At 40.6% G+C, this 24430-nt stretch overlaps 1 protein-coding gene across 1 annotated transcript in view; it reads left to right on the top strand.

Annotated features, from left to right (window-relative positions):
• LOC148511903 (myosin-4-like) overlaps positions 1-24430 on the top strand; it is a 60616-nt gene that overhangs the window by 23589 nt on the left and 12597 nt on the right. The window contains exons 21-34 of the mRNA XM_088482739.1: positions 3957-4199; positions 7351-7527; positions 7719-7864; positions 8809-8899; positions 9705-10094; positions 10499-10625; positions 10987-11105; positions 12423-12619; positions 12978-13161; positions 16759-16924; positions 17016-17140; positions 18056-18364; positions 19907-20110; positions 20490-20615. Of these exons, the coding sequence (XP_088338865.1) occupies positions 3957-4199; positions 7351-7527; positions 7719-7864; positions 8809-8899; positions 9705-10094; positions 10499-10625; positions 10987-11105; positions 12423-12619; positions 12978-13161; positions 16759-16924; positions 17016-17140; positions 18056-18364; positions 19907-20110; positions 20490-20615 (2604 nt within the window). The remainder of the gene's footprint in view (positions 1-3956; positions 4200-7350; positions 7528-7718; positions 7865-8808; positions 8900-9704; positions 10095-10498; positions 10626-10986; positions 11106-12422; positions 12620-12977; positions 13162-16758; positions 16925-17015; positions 17141-18055; positions 18365-19906; positions 20111-20489; positions 20616-24430) is intronic.

Consider the following 24430-nt stretch of genomic DNA (forward strand, 5'->3'; position numbering starts at 1 on the left):
TAATATGCGTCATACAAAGTATATTGTGTGTCATAATTCCAGCATATAGAGGAGCAGCGATCACAGTAACCCATTAAATGCGGCAGTAAGACCATCCTGTCTGAGCTGTATGGTTTTATTTTACATTCCAGAGTATTAGAGCAAGTCCGGGAGCCTGGGGGCACAGCAGAGGAACCTAGCACTGCCCTGGACTTATATGTACAGATTGGGCTCTATAGCAGTGCATCCCTAACAGTGCATGTTATCCAGATCACCTAGTTGGTGCACAGGTTCTTTATCACTGGCTGATACATGTTAAAAGATCCACAGGTAGTGCTAATTATTAAATTTGTGATACTGAGAAGAACATGCAGCACTAGTAACAATCTATTATATTACTATTTCTATTGTGGTCATGGTGTGGGCTGGGGAGGGGGGTTTCCAGGTAGACGGAAACCACCCCTGCGTTTGCCTATGCATCTGTAGCATCGGATCAACATCGCAACCATTGGTCGCAGTTTTGGACATCTGAGTAACCCTCAGGTTACTCCGGATGCTCAGCAATACTATACTGCCAGGGATAGTCCACACATGCCACATGGGGTGATATTCAATTAGTTTTGCATCCGCGATAAAGTTTTGCCTGCCGGACTTTTCGCTTACATGGCATATTTTAGCTGCGGAAACTTATCGTGCGCGCCCCTGCTATTCGCCGTATTCAATTCCAAAAGACGCAAAAACGGAGACACGCAAAGTCAAAACAGGCAAAAAGTGGTGTCAGATTCAGGGAAATCAGCCTGAACTCCCCCAATAAGATGCAGAAACATTGGGGCTCAATGTAGTAGTGCCTGATTAGCCCTAATAAAACTGTTTGGGGTACATAAGTTGGTACAATTACCACTAATTAGCGTCTTTGCACAAGTGGTGTAGAATGGCATAAAGCGGTATTTTTAGGTGGAAATAAGTAGTTCTGTCAAATTTGGGGTACCTGAAAATGGGTGCTAGCATATTTTAATGTCTCTAAAGTGAACTTTTAAATAAAGTGAAATTCCACCCCCAAAAATGCACCTGCAATCCCCCAAACACTTGACCCCTTCTTAGCGCACCCCCAGAACCTTATTTTGTGAACTTGTCCCCCCTCTTTGCCCTTTTTCACCCCCAAATTTAAAGTGCTTTTTTGGGGTGTTCTTAATTTTTTTTAGGAATTTTTTGACGCAGTTGTCCATTTGGGGCTGTCCCAAGGGTTCTGAGAGGCTTCCCCACCTTTGCACCCCCAAACAAAAATGTTGCACTTCTTTTCTCCACCTATTCAGAGGCCAATATTTTTTGTCTATTACATTGCATTTCCGCGTACGCGAAAAACTGATTGAATTGAATACGGCAATACTTTTTCAACAGGCGAAAAGTTGCAATCGCCGATACTTTTTCTCGGATTTCGGCTTTTCGCTTCTACTTGAATACGGGCCATGGTCGTTCATGGCATCGTCCCATCTCCTGCTCTGCACAGCTGGTGGGATAATGCAATGAGCTAAGCGCTGCAGTAACATACAGCATGTAACGACACAATTGTGCAGTGTGTAATATTTTTAAACAGATAAAATAATAAATTTTATTATTTACAAATAATATCAGTCTTGCTTTAAATATATACCAGATATCTATAAATAGGAAACCGTCTTAGAGGCAAAAATAGACTACTATCATCCGGTAAAAGTAGTGTTTTCCAATGAATATATTTCTTAAGAAGGTATAAAAATTCAGGAGAAATGTAAAGGTTTGCCAAACAGGTGGGTCATCATTATAGCGCCCAAATTCTACTAAAGATGAGCAGTTCAGTTTTACTCGGTTATGTTCTTATCTCAAAAACGGCATCATATTGGCTATCCGGCTCTCACATATTTTGGATAGCCAATTGGATCATTTTGAAATTGCGCTAATTTGGTGAAAAGACCCTAGTCAAAACCAAATTGTTCACACACAAACATACTAGGGTTAATTTTTGCCAGAAGCCAATCAACCTACCAGTATAATTTTGGATTGTGGGAGGAAACCGGAGAATATACAAACTCCACACAGTTAGGGCCGTGGTGGGAATCAAACTCAGGAGCTCGATGCTGTGAGACAGTAATGCTAACCATTACGAAATTCGTGCTGCACATTAAGACACACAGTGACCCCAGTCTACATTATGCCACATTGAGGTGCCTCTAATTTGCATTATAGGCCTCATTCAGAGATGTATGCAAACCCGATGGTTTGAGTACATCTAGATATGTTAGAAGATCAGCGCGTGCGCAGGATCTGTACTGCACATGTGCTGGTCTTCTACGGCAAGATTTCTCACAGTTCCCCAATCCTTATGGGGACAGGGAGTGAGTGGAGCCGGCCTGCATTCCCGGAAACGGGGGGAATGTGTTGACCCATTTTCTGGGATCTCCAGGGCCAGCTTACTCAGATGGGTGATTACTGCAGCCATCATCACTAATGGGCGTGATAGTGATCCAATGCTGTGTCTTCAGACAGGAGGCACCTTTTTTCTACAGACACCACCTGTTGAATTACCATATGTTAGCATATAATGTAGCAGGGTCTCTGGTGGAACATGTACATGTCCCACTGTTGTGCTTATACACAGTAACAAGATGGCACCACACATGTGCATTAGACCAAACGGTGGCCATCTTGGTTAGGTAGAATGATTCAACTAAGGAGCATTCATGAAGGCAGTGCAGTAGCGCACTCCATATTTCAACATCTCAATCCTCACTGAATGTGGCAGACATGATCCAAGGAACATTGGGTTGCGCATGATAGTCTCAAGAGAGATTCTCAGATCTTAGGTCTTTAAAGGAGAGAAGTTTAAAGGTCCCTCTCAAAGGGATTGTCCACATATGAACAACTCATCTTAATATACCTTGTCCCTCAGCATAGTAAATAGGGGGTTACCCTGGGATTTCCATCACTTCAAACCAGACACTGGACTCCACTGTCACTCAGTTTGCATGACTGAATCTGTATTCATGCTTCCACAATACTTCCCAACTGAGCTAGATTGTGAATTGAACTTCAAAAATCAGTCATTGAACTGATGATATATCAGTATATTATACTAATGGTTTATGTGATGAGCATGTATGCTCACATAAGTATGCTTGTATGCTTACCAAGTAATGATTTAAAATTAGATGTTCCATACAATGGGCACATGATAAACATCTGTTTACATGCTATAAAGCTTGTTACACACTATATGATGTATTGTATGATATATTGTTCCAATGTGGATCAGAGCGATACATTTTGTACACATTGTATAGTGTGTATACCCGATCTGTCATTCCCCGCATCATCCCATTTGCACTTCAGATGAGCCGATCCAATAAAGGACGCGGTATAGTTACATGTAGCTGTAGCATGTAACGATACCTTGCACAGTTGTACGCTGGATCCTGCAATGTGTACGGCATGCAAAATGTATCGTTACATCGGTTGCCGCATCGCTGGGTTGCACCATCGTCATGGTGACATTGTATTGAAAGTCAGCCAAACACAAATCAAATACAACTGGCTTACAACATCAGGTAACAGAAGAGTTCCTACTTTAGGCGAGGTAAATCAATGTGCTACATGGTGAGGGTATAGCTGCTATATATTAAAGTGCAGTTGTCCTGTAAGTCCCAATAATTTACATTTTGAAAACATAATTCCCCTATGTACAAATCATTTGTTTAATGCAGTGGTTCTCAAACTCTGTCCTCAGGACCCCACACAGGTCACGTTTTCCAAGTCACCCAGCAGGTGCACAGGTGTATTCATTACTCACTGACACAGTTTAAAAGATCCACAGGTGGAGCTAATTATTTCACTTGTGATTTTGCGAGGAGATCTGGAAAACACGAACCGTTTGGGGTCCTGAGGACCGAGTTTGAGAACCTGTGGTTTAATGTATATATTTGCTTCTTTCTTTAATAAAACAGGAAAATCAGAATTTGTCCGATGCAGAAGAGAGGTGTGATGAGCTCATAAAGAGTAAGATTCAGATGGAGGCAAAGGTGAAGGATCTTATGGACAGGCTGGAAGATGAAGAAGAAATGAGTTCAGATCTCACAGCCAAGAAAAGGAAATTGGAAGATGAGACCAGTGAGCTGAAGAAGGACATTGATGACCTTGAATTAACTTTGGCCAAAGTAGAGAAGGACAAACATATCATAGAGAACAAGGTATGTGTTATTACTACTATTATTATTATAATTATTGCCATGATCATAATTTCATTAATAGTATTATTGATCTGAAGCAGCATAACTAATATTAAGTTAACTTGTCTTAAAATGTCACAGATCTTTATGTGACACAGCAATTAAAATATTCTGTAACACCCCAATCTGTAGTATACATTGTAAGGGTGTATATATGTTAAATGATGTTCACCTCTGTACTTGAACTCATGGCATTCTCTTCTGGGGAGTGTTCTGGAAATGCACCAGGGGGAGATTCAGGAAACCCCCTGCCCAGTGCTAACATACTGTGTGCTGCAGAAGCCAACCTGGCACATTTATTTAACTGAACAACTGAATGCAGCTTGTGTGGTATTATAGAAATATATAATCTGGCATACTATAGTATGAAATAACAAGGCAGTGTGGATGAAAGTAGAGTGGCAGCTCCTTGACTTACTGTTTAATATGAACAATAGGTTAAAACATACAGAGGTCTAGTTACTAAGCAGTGTTAGGAGACAGAGTGAAAAGTGATAAGAAAGTGATAAGGTGCCAGCCAATCAGCTCCCAACTGTCATTTTTCAAACACAGCCTGTGAGATAACAGTTGGGAGCTGATTGGCTGGCACTTATCACAGACTTATCACTTTTCACTCTGTCTCATAACACTGCTTAGTAAATAGACCCCTAACTCTCAATAAATCAATAATATCAGCAGCTTATAAATTGGATCAATCTATCGGATGCTAACCTTACTAGCTCCTGATACTGAGAATAATCTGAAGGGGTGTATGTATATACAGTATTTACTTATATTTCTACAATACACCACCAGCTATACACATAGGCAACAGGGGATGCGGTTAAGATCCCGATAACTGGGATGCCGTCTGCTGGAAACCCTGGCACTGGAATCCCGATCACCAAGACAACACCGACGTCGAAATCCCGACATGACTCGGGATACCGACGCCAGGATCAGACGGCATCCCGATTGTAAGGACATTGAGGAAAGGTAAGTACAGTATGAGCCGCGGGGGAATGGCAGAGAGTTAGGTTTAGACAGCCCAGGGGGACTTAGGGTTAGGTTGCAGGAGGGGTGAGGTTAGGGTAGGCTCTGGGCAGGGGGGGTTAGGGTTAGGCACAAAGGGGGGAGGGTTAGGCAAATACCGGGAAGATTAGGGTGCGGGGTAGGGAGGGTTAGTATAAGGGTGCAGGAAAGGAGGGTTAGGGGGTAAATAGGACAGGGGAACATTACTTACCATTCCCCTGTCGGGATTTGAACCATCGGGATGCCGATGTCAGTGTACTGATAGCCGGCATCCCGTCCATCTGTATTTTATACCGATTCCGGCAGCAGCACTTAGACACACCACATAGATGAAGCAGTGCACTGCAAGTTGGGATCCTTATGTATGGATGCCAGCGTGGCATAGAAGCACCATGTGTCAATCACTTTGCAGTAAGGTAAAATAGTCACAGTATGCAACTTTTCCTGTAGCAACAAATTGTAAAATCCTTAGCTCATGTCCTTGCTTAATTGTATCTTGGGACTTTATTTTCCCACCAGAGGGAGCACTACGTGGTATAGGCTCAAATACTGATTAAACAATGGGTCTATTCATGAAGCAGAGAAGAGCCAGTTTAGCTGAAATCAGGGCTCTTATCTGCTTCATGCAATTCATGGAGCAACTTACCGTGGAGAAGTGTATTACTTCTCCAGCGGTGTACCCGCTCCATGCCTACATCACATAACCATACTTTTGTATGGTGAGTGTGATTAATAGCAGAATCACACGCCTGCATACTTCCCTGCTGTCTGCCTGGCACCCGGCACTGGCTCGCCCCCTTTTCCCAGCATCCTTTGCAGCAGGTCTGACCTGACTGCTGCTCTCAGACACCGGCGGATGCGCAGTGAGTATACAGACCTATTGGGTACCCGATATGTCTGTCTTCTCACTGCGTCCAAGGATCGCGGAGGGGCCGGGCAGCACATGAAGACATCGGAGAGGTAAGTATACATAAATGGCTAGTAAACATCACTATATATCGCATCGATTTGATGCAATATAGAGTGATATTCATCGTGAGCCATTTCGTGTTCTACATGAATAGACCCCTTAGTGTATATTTAGTATTTACAGTACCTGTCCATCTATCTATCCCTTATTCTTCAGCCTTTATAATCCACACTTAGGCCCAGATTTATCATCGAGTGATATTTTTGCTATCACTCATTACTAATCTTAAATGGTTAACTAATCAGCTCCTAACTGTCATTTTTCAAACACGTCAGTAAGGAGCTGAGTGGTTGGAGCACCATTTAAGATTAGTAATGTGTTATAACAAGAATATCGCTCGATGATAAATATGTTCCCTAATTTCAATATGAAAGATAGGTAATTACTTATCTGCACTAGTGCGTGTCCCAGGAACTGAACTTGAATCCTCCTCCAATATGACTTACTGTACTTGCAAAATAGAGGTGCATGCAAACCTCCTCCTCAGCTCCAAACTGCGACTTCCCAACAGGTTCTGTTCACAGCTCTTCCTGGTCTGAAATCCCACAAGACTGTCAGCTGTCTCTGCCTAGACCACCAATCCAGTGCCCTTCTTCTTAGGGTCACCTTGTCTGGGCTTCTTATAAAGCAAGTATCTTCCATGATGCTCTCAGGTCTGCTCCACTATCTCCTCATGGGATTCCCAGTATCCAACACACAGACCCATTAGGCTCTGCCCCTTTTTACAGTAGCTTTCTGGGAGATGTAGTTTTTCTCACTGGACTGGTGGAAGACAGTGCCCATCTCTCTTCTTAATGAGGCAAAGTTCAGCTGTAGCATTCCCAGGGGTTAATATTCAATTGTATTTCAAAACCTTAATTGTAAAATGAGCTTATGATGAGGTTTTTGTTGTATACTTCAATTAAGTATACTTCAATTAAGGGTATTGTTTTACAAAATACTGTTGCCAAGTATATGAATATTCTTAACATGAGGAGCTTGTTGTGTATTATAGTGAAAATCTAAACTCCAATAAACATATAACAACTGTAATAAGATAAAAAAGAAGAATAAGTGGGAGTGAGCCATTTGCACTGTATTTGGTCTCCACATTTTGTATAAATTGAAAATAATAAACATGTTCTCTCTTAGGTGAAGAACTTGACTGAAGAGATAGTTGCCCTAGAGGATTCAATTGTCCAGCTCAGCAAGGAAAAGAAAGCCATCCAAGAGGCTCATCAGCAAACCCTGGATGACCTCCAGGCAGAAGAAGACAAAGTCAATAGTCTCACGAAAATGAAGATGAAACTGGAACAGCAAGTAGATGATGTATGTCATCTTCATTTCATGAGAAAGATAACAAATTTCTGACCCTATTAAGCATTTATACTACTAAAACTTGTCAGAATATTAATAGCTTGCTAAAAGACTCAGGTAATTCAGAATATGACACCCAAGTTGAAATGATCAGCATGTTAACATGTAATAAAATTAGCTTTTTATATCTGTGTGTTTTTAAGCTTGAAGGGGCTCTTGAGCAGGAGAAGAAATTGTGTACTGACCTGGAGAGAACCAAGAGGAAACTAGAGGGTGATTTAAAGATGATCCAAGAAACCATGATGGATTTTGAGAACGACAAAGTGAATTCAGAAGACAGGCTGAAAAAGTAGGAACATGTTTTATCTTATCTACAGTTTGCATACAGTATGTTGCTATTTTGCACAATATTTATAAAAAGTACACGGGTACTACAATAATTGCATGGATAGCTTGTATATATGCAGACGTTGTGTCTCAGGCAACACATTAGCAATATGGTATGATATAACTAAAAAAAAAATAACAGGTCTCATAAATCTGGTTACTTAACTCAGAAATGTTCCCAATTAAACCCAATTAAACCCAATTCCTCAATTTAATGGAATAACTATGGATACTTAAAATATTAATTTCTTAAATTGCCTGTCAAATGTATTATGTATTTAATATAGCTGTTTTTGGGGAATCCCCACAAGAGGTAAGAATCCCCTAGATGTACTGTAATAAGGAGGGCCGCTGTCCCTCTGTTTATGACTACAAAAGCAGCCCCCATAGGTTTCTGTGCCGGAACTCTCTGGAAGTAACATCACTGATACAGATTGGAGGGGCCAGAGTTCGTACATTACTTGTTCACATAATTTGTATGACTTTGTAGCTTTATTTAATTATATATAAAGAGTCACAGTGTTCCATTTTTTTTGGAACAGAGCAGTGTCATACGTAAAATGATTTAATATGGTGGTGGTGGAATTTGGGGTATATAGGAAGAGAGAGTGGCAGCACAGCACCCTAGTTGTATCCCAATTCCTCCTCTAGGCACTCTCCCAGTGGAAGGCCACGCTCAGCAATGGATAGGAGGCAAATGTGGATGAAAGAGTGAAAATACAATACTTTTTCCTTTATGTTTGCTTCAGCACATAGATGCTGGAAACTTTAAACTTAAATATAAAAGCATACTCCAATTTGATAACAGTAAAAGCTTGTTCTTGACTGCATACCTCATTGTATCGTGTTTTGGTGTAAGCCTTGGAATTATTTTTATTTGATGGATTTATTTCTGGGGATCCCTAGGAAGGACTTTGAAGTAGCTGAACTGCAAAGAAGAATTGAAGATGAACAAATGATCAATGTTCAACTACAGAAAAAAATTAAAGAGCTACAGGTATAACCATTTACTATGGTCATATATGATTTTCTGGCTTCTAATTTGGATAATTAATCACACACTCTCTTTATTTTCCTATGGCACATCATTGCGTTAGAATGAAATAGAAACTATAGGTTCTCTAAACTTATGAAACTCTTACATAGTCACTTACAATGCTTTCATAACTGGGTGAGTGGAATGAAGGTTGTGTTTCCAATTCAGTCATGAGTTACTACAGTAGTATTTAATGCCTACAGAATACTATACTTTTTGGTTTTAAAACAGTATTGTCCTAAATTGTTTGTGTCCCAGCAGATTGTGAAAACAAATATTCATAGATTAACAAAATCATATTCCCAGATAACATCCCTCTACTTGACTGTTGAGCTACTAATATGTAGGGATCATTCTTTTTTGCATATTATTTGGTGAGCCATAGGAAGTGAAATTCTCAATCCGTGTAAGTTACTATTTGTGGTCTCTTGGGCACCAAGCACAATAAAATAGTTCTGAACAATGCAATTATATTACTGTGATAAATGAGTTAAAAGTCTGGTTTCCAAACTGTCTTCATGCTGTAAATTTCAAGTGGACAGGGTGTCCAAGTTTGTTACTTCATTTACCAATAGACAATCTAATTGAATCAACCATTTACTGTACATGTTAGCCATAATTTTATTCATTCTATACAAATTATAATATCGTCAATACTTCGAGATATTCCTTCCCACTTTGAGAAATTAGTCTAACATGCAAATTCATCCTTGCTCATTGAACAGTCTTGCCTTTGTTTAAACTTGTATGTTTTATGTTCTTTAAGGCTAATAATGAAGAACTGCATGAAGAAATTGAGTCAGAACGGACATCTCGTGCTAAAATTGAGAAGCAACGGGCAGAACTATCAAGAGAGTTAGAAGACATCAGTGAGAAATTAGAAGAAGCTGGAGGAGCAGGTGCCGTTCAGTTGGAGATGAATAAGAAAAGGGAGACAGAATTCCACAAACTGCGTCGAGATCTAGAAGAAATCACATTGCAGCATGAATCAGTTGTCTCCACCCTGCGGAAAAAACAAGCTGATAACATGGCTGAGCTAGGGGAGCAAATTGATAACCTCCAGCGTGTCAAGCAAAAACTTGAGAAAGAGAAGACTGAATTGAAGATGGAGATTGATGATCTGGCTGGAAACATGGAGTCTGTTTCCAAGTCCAAGGTATGAGCATTGGATAGGCAACCAACAATAACTTATCACAGAGGTTTCTAATTTACATGTTTGGCATTTTTAACATGATCAATTATCAATTATCTAATATAATTCGCATCAGACCCAATTTATTAGTTTCGGTCTCATCAGAAAATGTTACCAAACTTAGTCCAGTAATTTACATAAACTGAGAAATACATTTCCACAAATTTGCTCTTCACCACTGGGTTAAAAAACCCAAAACATGACTATTGCCTGAACCTTCACTTCAACACTAGAATTTAAGTAAACTGGTTTATTATTACTGTAATTATATTAGAATGGTTAAATTCTAATTACATGTTCAGGTCTTCTAATGGTTAAACACACACTATACCCAGGATGTAAAACTTTCCATCTATATTCTTACCTAGGCTAATTTAGAAAAGATGTGCCGACTCTTAGAGGATCAACTCTCTGAGGTGAAGTCTCAGCATGATGATGATATTCGGCTCATAAACGATCTTACTGCTCATAAGTCCCGTCTACAGAATGAGCATGGTTAGTATACAGTATTATAAACATCATGTACAATATTTTCCATTTATGAGAGCAGTTCAAATTTGCCTACAAATGCTAAAATTATTTGTAGGTTGTAGGTTTTAGAAACATTGTTTTTTAATTATTGTACCAACAACATTATTATTTTCTGCTGTGCTAAATGCAGTTGTGTAGTATTACAGTGTCCAATGATGTGACACACCTGCCACTATATTATAATTTGAATATTATGAGTTGAGTGAATAAGTTCTATGGAAACATAATTGTTAGCCCTGTAGCTCAGATTAGTTTGGGAAATGTAAAAAAAATTAAAAATAGTGGCATTCTTTTCCTGCTTTCTAATTTCCTGATCTTATTTTAGGGTCATTATCTCATTTGGTGGAAGAGAAAGAAGCCTTGATTTCTCACCTGAGTAGAGGCAAAATGGCCTTTACTCAACAAGTGGAGGACTTTAGAAGACTATTGGAAGAAGAAACAAAGGTAAAATGGCACAAAACTATTTATGCCCTCATAGTAATGGATATTGATCATTAGAATTGTAAACTGTATATTTGTTGCAGAGGCCTTTAATAGAAGCATGGAATAATATCAGTTTTCTTTGTGCATAAATACTGATAAAATAATAAAAATCAATGATACTGATTAATATTACAAGTAAAGAGGATGCTCAACTCTCTTAAGTATATTTAAAGTCACAGTTTGCCTATAACTACCTGCAGTGGTGGGATAACTGGAAGATAGTAATCACTTGGTAATTACACATAGATTGTGACTGACTGCTGAGAATAATGTTAACTACTGTATGAAATACAGAACTAGAGCACTAATTGATGTACTACTAATAAATTGGATGATTAAAAAATTGTATATACTAATAACAAATTTAAATATAAATAAAATAAGTAAAGTAAAATAAATAAATGAGAATTAAATAAAGGTAAATGGATATGTTTATGGAGATATGTAAAGTGAAATAATGGAAACACTGGAAAAATAATAAATTATGAATGAAATAAAAACACTGGAAAAAGAAAACAAAATTGACATGGTGGTATGTCATAGTAAGGAAGCCGTGTTAAGGGGTTGCCCAGACTGTTGTTAAGACTGCACTGTGTGGTCATATTCTTCAATGCATTTTGTACAGGACATACACAGACTGCACTGTGTGGTCAGGTTCTTCAGTGCATTTTGTACAGGACATACAGTATGTGCCATTATGAAGCAAATTTATGTACAGTATATCCACATCTAATGACATGGATTCATGCCAATAAAGTATGTATGTGGAAAATGTAGAAAGGCAGAAAGAGGATGAAGTAGGGAGATAAAAGGATACAAGAGTAGATATGTGGAGCAAATACTGAAAAAATTATGGTAATAATGAAGGAAAGATAATGTTCAATACAAACAAAAGTAAATATAAAAATAAACAAAAACATAAAAACACAAAGATCCCTAATTAATTAGTAAGTAGAGTGCGATTTATAATACGTTAATTGCTGAGTTACTGCAAAAAAAGCAGTGATTACATAGTCAATGTGGAGACCTTGATGTTCCAAAGTTTTGAGATCATAAATCATTTTACTTGTGTTCTGTTTTATTGTGGTTATCAGATCTCCTCCTCTCCAGCCTTGACTAAATTTTTTGGATAACCCAACATTTTAATCCCATTGAATCTTCTAGATGGATCACCTTAACTACTTTGCATTATAAGAACTGATTTAGATGAATTGTATACAAGTTGAACACTGGCATTAAATGAAATAATATGCAATATAATATTATGATTTTGTGCAGGCTAAAAATGCCCTTGCTCACGCTCTGCAATCGGCTCGTCATGACTGTGATCTTCTACGTGAACAATATGATGAAGAACAAGAAACCAAGGCAGAAATGCAGAGAACTTTATCGAAAGCAAACAATGAGATGGCCATGTGGAGAACTAAATATGAAACAGATGCCATTCAACGTACGGAGGAACTGGAAGAAGCTAAGTAAGTAATAAAAATGGCCATCAAATGTTTAATCGACCCTAACATATAAGCCTTCAACACTATTAGAACAACATTTTTTACAGTTTTCAAGAAACTGTATATATTATTTATATACTCTCTATATATGTACCCTGGGTCATTTTGGAGGAAAAAGTTGTGACTCAAACAGGAAATTATTTTAGAATAACTTACAATTTTAAACATTTATCACTTTAACATTTGTTAAATTGATAATGAAGGTTTTATGCCATTGTTTGTCATTTATGCCTAGATTGTATAAGGACTGCAATAATAAGGGGTATTTGTCCTTGCATTGCTTGTACATTGTGACAATCACAGGTGTTGTACTAACTCATAGGAAGAAACTAGCTCAACGCCTTCAGGAAGCTGAGGAGCATGCTGAAGCTCTGAACTCCAAGTGTTCTTCACTGGAGAAGACTAAGCAGAGATTGCAGATGGAAGTGGATGATTTAATGATGGATGTAGAAAGATCGAATGCTGCAGCTGCTGCACTAGACAAGAAGCAAAGGAACTTTGATAAGGTGACTTTTGGTGGTTGCCTTTGGTGAAATTAACATTTGGAGAAAATAGTGAATTGATTATATGAAAAATGGTTCAAGGACAATTACTTAGTTCAAATCATATATGTGCTAGAAATAGCTTGAGGAACACTGTTCAAATAGTAGTAAATGAAAAGTAGCATACTCTCATCCCTAAATCATTCCTTTTCCAAGAAGCCTATCATAGGCATAAGGGACTCCAAGAACCTATACTCAAGAGTTGTTTCTTAAAATAAAAACATTGCCAAGTCCTAGACTCCACACAATCTTAAATCTAAGTTTCCTTATTGTGCTTAGTGACAGTAGTTCAAGATATTGTCTGTAGGCCCTGTTCTCCATGGGTACATGCCCCTGATAATACTTATCTTGCAGTATCTATTGAGGAATTGTTTGAGGTACCTAAGTGGACTGTACTGTATGACACACTGACTTGGACACTAACAGACCATGAAAAGTCACATACTTTAAGTATAAAGCAATGTAAAATGTATTTTCTTTTACATCCTATGCTGACCACTGATGATGGGGTATAGAGAATCCAGGCAGGAGTTTGGCACTTTAATTTTTTTTTTACCAAATTTTAAACTCCTCCGTCCATATACAGTATCCTCCCTGTAGGGAATTCAATATGTTATGAGGGTTCACAGATTTTTTTATGTTAATTACGTAATTTAAACTTTTTGCTATAAAAGCCTCATAGCCAGAGGGTGCCAAAAGTGGGCTGAGGAGGTGTCTCTTTGGTGCCTACTCCTACTTCCAACAAAGCACAGCCATTAGGTGCTGCAGTGCTGGACTGTGCACAGTAGGCATGTTTCATGCTGGCTCCAGAGGGGAATGTGCTAAAACCCAGACAGCCTCACACATTCTCTTTGGCAGTCTTTAAATACAGAGAGAAGCTCACCAATCCTTCTGCAGCTCTTTCTTTTCATATATGTTGGAAATGATATATGTGCAGGTGTTGTTATTGCAGAGTTTTATAGGCACATACCAGCAGATTACTCAAACTATGAACAACCCAGCTACTTAACCAGTGGTGTCTATTTATTGAAGTATAGCCATACTTACTGTTACATGTACACTGGTAATGGAGTGGACTGGGGTTCTATACAACTCACCAACCAGGGAGTGTATGCTGCAAACAGGTAGCGGTGCAGGATGCTGGAACAGCTTTATGCAGGTATACACTGGGCTGGGGTCTCTCACATGGAGCTAAGCAGGAGACTTCTGTCTCCCACATGTCATCCCATATCAGGTTGTAGGACGGACCTTCCTGCAGACTCTGGGTCCAAGTATTTCCCCAGTGCAATATATAAGAGGGAGGGAGTTTTTCTCTTTCTGTTTTGTCTGCATCCTCTTGCTGGGATTGTGTTTCTCTTTGCAGCAATCACTTTTCTGTCTGTTTGTGTACTACAGTTACCATTTTAATGTATCTTAATCGGTAATGTCTGACATATTTTGAAAGACAAGGAAAGATACCCAACGTTAGACCAGAGTAAATTAACGCTATTATCTCCTATATTAGGATTATACTGCATCATTCTTAGCATCTTTCACAAACCTAGTTGTATAGAATCTCACAGTTTGCTTTTTCCACCTGCACTGTCTGTTTGAATGGAATCGGTATGAAATATCGGTTCGATTCCCGGCAGCGCCTGGCCGACAAAAGCAAAGTTCCCGGCAGAGGAAGCCCGACAGTGCTGGAAATCCCGATCGTCGCTAAGGTAAGTATAAACTAACCAAACCTAACCCCCTAACCCTAACCCTCCTTAGGGGTGCCTAACCCTAACCTCCTCCCCAAGTACCTAACCCTAACTACCCCTCTAAGTGCCTAACCCTAACCCCCCCCTTCCCCGCTGCCTATTCCTAAATCCCCCGGGGGGTGCCTAACCCTAAGTCCCCCCCGGTTGCCCTAAACCAAACCCCCCCCCTGCGGCTGTCCGCTCGCGGCGCCCGGCATCCCTTTGATCGGGATGCCGGGCGCCTGTCTCCCGGCGTCGGGGAAATGACAGGCATCTAGATATAGATGCCTGGCATTTCACCCTTGCCGGGATATGACAGTCGTGAAGCCGGCTGTCGGTATTAAGGCAGCCGGTTTCCCGATTGTATACCGTTTGAATTAGGGGTGAGCGGGTTCGGTTTTACTCGGTTTTACTCGGATCTTTTTATTGGCTATCACCGAACACGTGTTTTGGATAGCGAATAAAATTGAGCCGAATTTGCGGTAAAGTGGCGATAAGAACCGAGTAAAACCGAGTAAAACCGAACCCGCTCACCCCTAGTTTGAATATATGGTAATATTTGTGTGTTTTAATGTTATTTTCTCCGTATGGTGCTAAGGACACTAGTGCTATATAAATAAATTAATAGTAATAATGATAATAATATTGATAATAATAATAATTATGATAATAAAGTTCAGTAATCAATGTCTTCTCAGGTTCAAACCTCAGTCTCACCGTTTTCAAATTTTGGGATTGCTCCTTGCCTGATTACAGCTCCATGGGAGTTCACAAAATATATGGCTGCTCTTATGTGATCCACAGGGGTAATAATCATTCTTTATCTGGCCAGTCTCTTGGGTCAAAGAACCAAATAATTAGCCTGAGCTAATTAAAAGCAAGAGATTCCTTTGTGGGGCACACTAAAAGCTCAGGCTAATTATTTGGTTCTTTGAGTACTTGTTATTTGATTCCTGGGAGCACCTCCAGCTACTATTTATACTGTTTATAAATTTTGACCATTATCTTAATTGATTACATTTAACTGCTGGTTTGTAAATGCACTTTGCAATTTAGTTTTGATATACGGTGCAGTATAATACATTTCTCTTCAAGCAGTCTCTTGGGCCCCAAGCCTAACTTCAACAATTCTGTATGTACGACAAACATCACAAGTATGAGTATCCCTTGGGTTGATCATGAACTAGAAGAAATACAACCTAGTTTATATACCAGAGACCTATCATTCTGTCAGATTTCCAATAAATGTGCTAGAATTTAGCGTGGCTTGTGGGCCTGATAAGTTAGTTTATATAGGAGCGAGGAAACCTGTTCCTCATTACAAGTCACAAGTATGGAGCCTCAGCTGAGCATCTATGACCGGCAGACTCCTGGTATACGGTTCATACTTCACTGAGTTCTAGAAGTGCAATATACAATATATCTCTGGATCTGTTGGGAGACATTGTGTTCCCCTCCTTTAACCTCTTGTTCTCCTGAAAATGTTTCCTATTTTGGGGGCATGTTTCTCTCTTTTCCTTTTCTCCATTCACTCCTGTGGGGTTTGGTTACCTGCATAGAATGTATATAGAAGGGGGGGGGTTTCAGACTTAATGAAGAATATTGAAATTGCTGAACACATGCCTGGACCCTCTATACCCCATCATCATTTTCCCCTAAACGATTTAGAGAACAGGATTGAACTTACAGTACGTAAAATCCCATTTTATAGCAGTGACCTTTGTATAAATTATATAAGGAGAATCAGTGTAATTTTTAAGTGTACAATATTTTGTCCTTGTTCATAATACTCATCATATCTCGCATTAATATAATATTTGTGTCTATTTTTCTACTGAAGGTTATCGGTGAATGGAAACAGAAGTGTGAGGAGTGCCAGGCTGACCTGGAACTATCCTTGAAAGAGTCAAGAAGTTTGAGCACAGAACTTTTCAAGCTACGTAATGCGTATGAGGTGGCCCTGGATCAACTGGAAACATTTAAACGGGAGAACAAAAATCTTCAACGTAAGTTTATGTTTTGCTGCACAATGCTTATCAAAGATATGATACGCATGAATAAATCACAGTTTGGGATTTTTTTTCTTCTCTACCAAAGAGGAAATCTCAGATCTCACAGACCAAATTGGCATGACAGCAAAGAGTGTAAGTGAACTAGAAAAAATCAAAAAGCAGATGGACCAGGAGAAAGCTGACCTACTATCAGCATTGGAGGAAGCTGAGGTATGCTCAAGATGTCAAATTGACTGAAGAAATTAACTAAATTGACTGAAGATATAAGGATTTGGCTTATTGAATTGTTTTTCATGGGGGGGAGGGAGGGTTTGGGGTTTTATACTTACAGATGTGTCCTTTCTTACTGTTGTTTCAGTCATGCCAAATCGCCCCTTTCAGAGCTCCAGGTCCCGTGTGACTTGACCACCTCGAGCATATTTTTCACTCAAAATGTGCATCTAATTTGCATATTTAAAACCAATAGAAGTGACAAGATTACATTGCTGTCTTAGCCTGATCAATTGGGTGTGCAACATTTGTAAATCTGTGTGCGACTGAATCTGTCAGCAGCCAAGTTCGGTTCAACTGCTACTTTGTACATATGTAAAACCAATCCTGTGCCATTAAAGTCACAGCCTTGCATCTCTGCTAAACTGTGAGCAGCATTTTGCTGTGTCTGCGATGAGACTAAGTTGCAAAATGTAAAGAAAATACGAGTCACACTAGGCGTCTTGGGCCATATGGTGTACGGGCAACCAGTAAGTGAGGACACATCTGTAAGTTTAAACCATGCTGAAGAGTCAACAAATCTTGGAGGGAATTACATATTCCACTATAGAGACCTTATATAATTTTTTAGATTTTTCATCTTAGATTCTTAATTCCAGAAACCTTTTTTAATTTAACCTTGTTAAAATATTTCTGACTAATTTTTCCTGGTGAAACATAATAACTTCAAAACTTCCAAAATATCTAAATCTAATAAGCCATAAAGCTTCAAGGTGCATGGAGCTTGCTCTAGGGATGACATCTATTGCAGTCTTTCAGCATTAGAGTAACATACAAAACTTTCTAGATTATTAATATTGCAGAAAATGATTTATTCGTGATTGCACAGCGCTAACCGAATGATTTTATATTTAGGGAAGTCTTGAACATGAAGGTGCAAAAATACTTCATATCCAGCTTGAGCTAAATCAGGTGAAGTCAGAGGTGGACAGGAAACTAGCTGAGAAAGATGAAGAAATTGCTCAATTGAAACACAACAGCCAGAGGACAATTGACATGTTGAATAGCACTCTTGAGTCTGAAATACGGAGCAGGAATGATGCCCTTCGAGCCAAGAAGAAGATGGAAGGGGACATTAATGAGATGGAGATGCAGCTGAGCCATGCCAACCGACAGGTGGCGGAAAGCCAGAAACAGTTGAATATCACTCAGGTCCAACTAAAGGTCTGTGGTATTATACTGATGCAATATTTGTTTTCCTTATACAATGTCTCTTTTATAGAAAATGGCAAAAAGTGAAGCATAAATCCTGGGGAATACTTAGTTTGAAAAGGTATTGTTAATCTCCAGGGAAATGGCTGCTAACCCTGAATGCAAAGAGAGAACTTGTGTTATAAAATATTGATAAGAAGCTAATATTAGTAAATAGAAAACACTGATCAATATAAAAATATTCTCATGCATTCCTATGTACAGTATCTCAAATATTGCAATGTAGAAATACCTCCAATTATGCCCTACAGAATAAACTGTGCCAGTAAAACATTATCCTCACACACTTCTGTAGTAACACATTTCCCTCCCTCCCATGTTTTAACACATTCGACATTCCCCTCCCTAACCTGAGTAGAAATACAATCACTCCCCCACACCTGTAGTAACACATTACCTTCATTCACTCCTGTAGTAACTTATTCCCATCACTAACTTCTGGAATAATACATGCCCCTCCCTCACCTTTGTATTAATACATTACCCCTGCACACACCTGTAGTAACACATTTGACATTCCCCTCCCTCACCTGTGTAGTAACACATTCCCCTCCCTTACAACAATGTAGTAACACATGCCCTTCTCTCACCTCTATAATAACACATTCCCATCCCCCGGCTATATAGTAACTCATTCCCCTCCCTCACAGGTGTAGTAACACATTCCCCTCCCTCATGTGTGTAGTAACACATACCCCTTCCTCACCTCTATAGTAAAACATTCCCCTCTCACTGCTATTGTAACACATTTTCCTCTCTCACCTCTGTAGTAACACATTCCTTCCCTCACACCTGTACTAACACATTACCCTCTCTCACCTGTGGCCTAAGAGCTATTGAGGAGTCCGTGAAGCACATTTTACCCCTTGGCAGTGCTGTTTGTCTCATAAGCCATGTCAGGATCATACATCTAGTTGCGGCTTCAGAGGTGGGGATGCAGCATAGTCCAATATTCAAATGTTGAAACTACACCAACTGCCAGTGATTTTTGGCAGCAGTTGGAGTGACAGTTGGTGTGGCTCCCCAATTTGAATATAGAACTGTGCTGCAGCCATGATGAGTCAGTGTCAGGCAGGACATTGCACAGGGGGAGGAAACATTTTAGCCCATTTCATCCCGTTAGGAGTCGAATTTAGAAAACTTCCTGCTTAGTGGGTGCCTACGGCATGGAAACAATATACTCCCTGAATTACATGTTTCTAGGTCCATGGGTTTGGGAAGGGCGATGATGAGTCAGTCAGTCAGGACATTTGTTTATATATATATATATATATATATATATATATATGTAAGATACATGCATAAAAAAAGAGAAAAAAAATACCACCTATCGTCAGACAGTAGAGACGGTGGTTTCATTCTGGTCTAAAACAACGAAAGCATTGCTTATAAGAACTCAAATTTGTTTGAGTGTCAAGTCAATGTTAATGTTATTCTGCCATTACCATCTTGGTTTTAATAAGCAAAAATTACAAGTATGTTTTTTAAACGCAGGAAGGACAGAAACGGCTTGATGAACTAGCTTGTGCCAATGAAGACCTGAAAGAACGTATAGGTTTGGCGGATCGCAGGAATCTCTTGCAGCAGACAGAAATTGAAGAACTACAGTCTGCCCTGGAACAGACAGAAAAAGTAAAAAAATTGGCTGAGCAAGAGCTCCTTGACGTTACAGAGCGGGTGCAGCTTTTACATAGCCAGGTAATATGTCATTATATTGTCTAAATACTGATGTTGAAAATTCAGGGGTATTAAACTTTGTGCGTTAGCATCTTTGTTGGGTGGGTACATTAACTAAAAGCTGGCTTTTCAAACTGGCTTTACCATTACTATATTAGAAGTGATGTTAACAATGTGTGTTTAAAACCAGCTTTAATTAGAATTGTCATTGATTTCAAATAGCTACGAATTTCCCATTAGTCCAACTAAGATGTCATCTGTGTAATATGCTGTGTTGAGGTTCTGCAAAACCAAAGCTAGAGCTGAAATATTTGGCTGCTTTTGTTTACATGAACATACTTGTGTGCAGTTTGGTTACTTATTCTAATTTCTCAATAAATGTTTTTGTTAAAATGCCTAGAACACAAGTCTGATTAATGGCAAAAAGAAGTTAGAAAGTGATACAGCTCAGCTCCAGTCTGAGGTGGAGGACGCTATCCAGGAGTTACGAAATGCAGAAGATAAAGCAAAGAAGGCAATTACAGATGTAAGATACTTTCCAAAATGTATTATATTTTAATTTAAATGCTAAATAGCAATAAAGTCCTGCAATCCTTCAGAAAGGTGAGAGATGTGCATTTGGCACATCATTGATCAACAGATTTCTCCACCAAGCTGACCATGATCAATATCCGGCACTCCATTGATCACTGTGGACCTTTACCTTGCTCCAGGTGCCCTCCTCCGGGAGTATGCATCCCCAATGTATAAATACCAATAATGGTGGCACTCCGGAAACTTCTCAGAATCAGTGAAGCAACATTGTGTTTATTATGATCAATGTTTCGGGGTACGGCGACCCTCCTGAAGAAGGGGTTGCTGTGCCCCGAAATGTTGATCATGATAAGCACAATGTTGCTTCACTGATTCTGAGAAGTCTCCGGAGTGCCGCCATTATTGGTATTTAAATATATATATATATATATATATATATATATATATATTAGGGGTGTGCACCGGCCACTTTTCGTGTTTTGTGTTTTGGTTTTGGATCTGGATCTTTCTTCGTGTTTTGGATCTGGATTGGTTTTGCCAAAACCACCCTTCCGTGTTTTGGGTTCTGGGTTTTGTGTTTTGGATCTGTATTTTTTTGAAAAAAAGCATAAAAACTGCTAAAATCACAGAATTTGTAGGTTTTTCTGCTCCTATGCTATTATTAACCTCAATAACCTTAATTTCCACTCATTTCCAGTCTATTCTGAACACCTCACACCTCACAATAGTGTTTTTATGTCCAAAAGGTTGCACCGAGGTAGCTGGATGACTATGCTAAGCGACACGAGTGGGCGGCACAAACACGTGACCCATCTAGGAGTGACACTGCAGTGGCAGACAGGATGGCAGTTAGAAAAACTAGGCCCCAAACTGTACATAATGCAAAGAAAAAAAAGAAGTGCAAGATGGAATTGTCCTTGGGCCCTCCCACCCACCCTTTTGTTGTATAAACAGGACATGCACACTTTAACAAATCAATCATTTCAGTGCCAGGGTCTGCCACACAACTGTGGCTGAAATGATTGGTTCGTTTGGGCCCCCACAAAACAAGCTGGCAATTAATCTGTCCCTGCACAAACTGGCTCTACGGAGGCAAGATGTCATCCTCATCCTCCTCATCCACCGATTCCTCACCCTGTTCAGTGTGTACATCCTCATCCTCACAAAGTATTAACTCGTCCCCACTTGAATCCACCACCACAGGTCCCTCTGTACCTTCTGGAGGCTGGTCTCCCTGGAAGAGCTGATAATTCATTTTGATGAACATCATCTTCTCCACATTCTGTGGAAGCAACCTCCTACGCCTTTCGCTGACAAGGTTCCCGGCTGCACTAAACACTCTTTCGGAGTACACACTGGAGGGGGGGCAACTCAGGTAAAATAAAGCCAGTTTGTACAGGGGCCTCCAAATTGCCTCTTTTTCCTGCCAGTACAGGTATGGACTGTCTGACATGCCTACTTGGATGCTGTCACCGATGTAATCCTCCACCATTCTGTCAATGGTGACAGTATCATATGCAGTGACAGTAGACATGTCAGAAATTGTTGCCAGGTCCTTCAGTCCGGACCAGATGTCCAAACTTGGTCCTGCCTGCCCTGCATCACCGCCAGCGGGTTGCTTAGGATACCTAAGTTTTTTCCTGGCAGCCCCAGTTGCGGGAGAAAATGAAGAAGGAGCCGTTGACGTGTCACGTTCCGCTTCAGCTGACAGTGTGTTCACCAGCAGGTCTTTGCACCTCTGCAGGCTTGTGTCGGCCGGAAAGAGAGACACCACATAGGCTTTAAACCTAGGATCGAGCACGGTGGCCAAAATGTAGTGGTCTGATTTCAACAGATTGACCACCCTGGAATCCTGGCAAAGCGAATGAAGGGCTTCATCCACAAGTCCCACATGCCGAGCGGAATCGCTCCGTCTTAGCTCCTCCTTCACTTTCTCCAGCTGCTTCTGCAAAAGCCTGATGAGGGGAATGACCTGACTCAAGCTGGCAGTGTCTGAACTGACTTCACGTGTGGCAAGTTCGAAGGGCTGGAGAACCTTGCACAACACGGAAATCATTCTCCACTGCGCTTGAGTCAGGTGCATACCCCCTCCTTTGCCTATGTCATAGGTGGATGTAGAGGCTTGTATGGCCTTTTGCTGCTCCTCCATCCTCTGAAGCATATAGAGGGTTGAGTTCCACCGCGTCACAACCTCTTGCTTCAGGTGATGGCGGGGCAGGTTCAAGAGTGTTTGCTGGTGCTCCAGTCTTCAGCACGCAGTCGCTGAATGGTGAAAGTGGCCAGAAATTTTTCGGGCCACCCAAAGCGTCTCCTGCACGCCCCTGTCGCTTTTCAGAAAATTCTGCACCACCAAGTTTATTGTGTGAGCAAAACATGGGACGTGCTGGAATTTGCCCAGATGTAATGCCCGCACAATATTGGTGGCGTTGTCAGATATCACAAATCCCCAGGAGAGTCTAAGTGGGGTAAGCCACTGGGCGATGATTTCCCTCAGTTTCTCTAAGAGGTTGTCGGTGGTGTGCCTCTTACTGAAACCGGTGATACACAGCGTAGCCTGCCTTGTAACGAGCTGGCATTTCTGAAATGCTGCTACTGGTGACGCTGCTGCTGTTGCTGCGTAAGGTGATACATCTACCCAGTGGGCTGTCACAGTCATATAGTCCTTAGTCTGCCCTGTTCCACTTGTCCACATGTCCGTGGTTAAGTGGACATTGTGTACAACGGCATTTTTCAGGACACTGAGGACACTTTTTCTGACGTTTCTGTACAGTCTCGGTATCGCCTGCCTAGTGAAGTGGAATCTAGTTGGGATTTGGAACCGGGGACACACTACCTCCATCAATTGTCTAAATCCCACTGCACTAATGGCGGATACCGGATGCACGTCTAACACCAACATAGCAGTCAAGGCCTCAGTTATACGTTTTGCTTCAGGATGACTGCTGTCGTACTTCAACCTCCTCGCTAAGGAATGTTGGAGGGTCAATTGTTTAGTAAAAGTAGTGGTGTTCCTACTTCCTCTCTGGGATGATGAACGACTCCCAGCAGCAGCGGCAGCAGTAGGCATAGCAATGCAGGATCCTCCGGAGGAATCCCGGATAGGAGAGTCAGTCATGCCAGTGACATGGCCTGCAGGACTACTTCCGATCCTGATTAAGGAGGAAATTGACGAGGAGGGAGTTGACGGTGTGGTTTGCAGGCGCTTGGATACAACAGGACAACGGGATTTAGGTGTCCCTGGACTGCTTACGGTCTTAGCCAAAGTTTCTGAACTTGACAGTAACTTTTTATGAACGCGCTGCAGGTGCCGTAAAAGGGAGGATGTTCCTAGGTGGTTGACGTCCCTACCCCTACTTATTTCACCTTTACATATGGTACATATGGCAAGACAGTTGTTGTCCGGATTTGGATAGAAATATTGCCAGACCAAAGAGGTGGAATGTTTGGTCTTCTGCCCAGGCATGACCGTGATGGGCTTTTTCATCCCACGGACAACAACTGTCTCCCCCGGAGCCTGATTTAAACAAACCACATCACCATCAGAATCCTCCTCGCCAACTTCCTCCTCAGCGCCAGCTACACCAGTATCCTCATCCTGTTGTACTTCAACAGTGACATCTTCAATTTGCATATCAGCAAGTGGACTGTGGGTGCTCCTTTCAGCACTTGCAGGGGGCGTGCAAATGGTGGAAAGAGCCACCTCTTCCCGTCCAGTGCTGGGAAGGTCAGGCATCGCAACCACCACCACACTTGGACTCTCCTTGGGGATTTGTGATATCTTCTTAGAAAGTACAGTTCTTCGCTGTG

The sequence above is a fragment of the Taudactylus pleione genome, unplaced genomic scaffold (genome assembly GCF_031769625.1).
Source record: "Taudactylus pleione unplaced genomic scaffold, aTauple2 ptg000290l, whole genome shotgun sequence".
Taxonomy (NCBI): domain Eukaryota; kingdom Metazoa; phylum Chordata; class Amphibia; order Anura; family Myobatrachidae; genus Taudactylus; species Taudactylus pleione.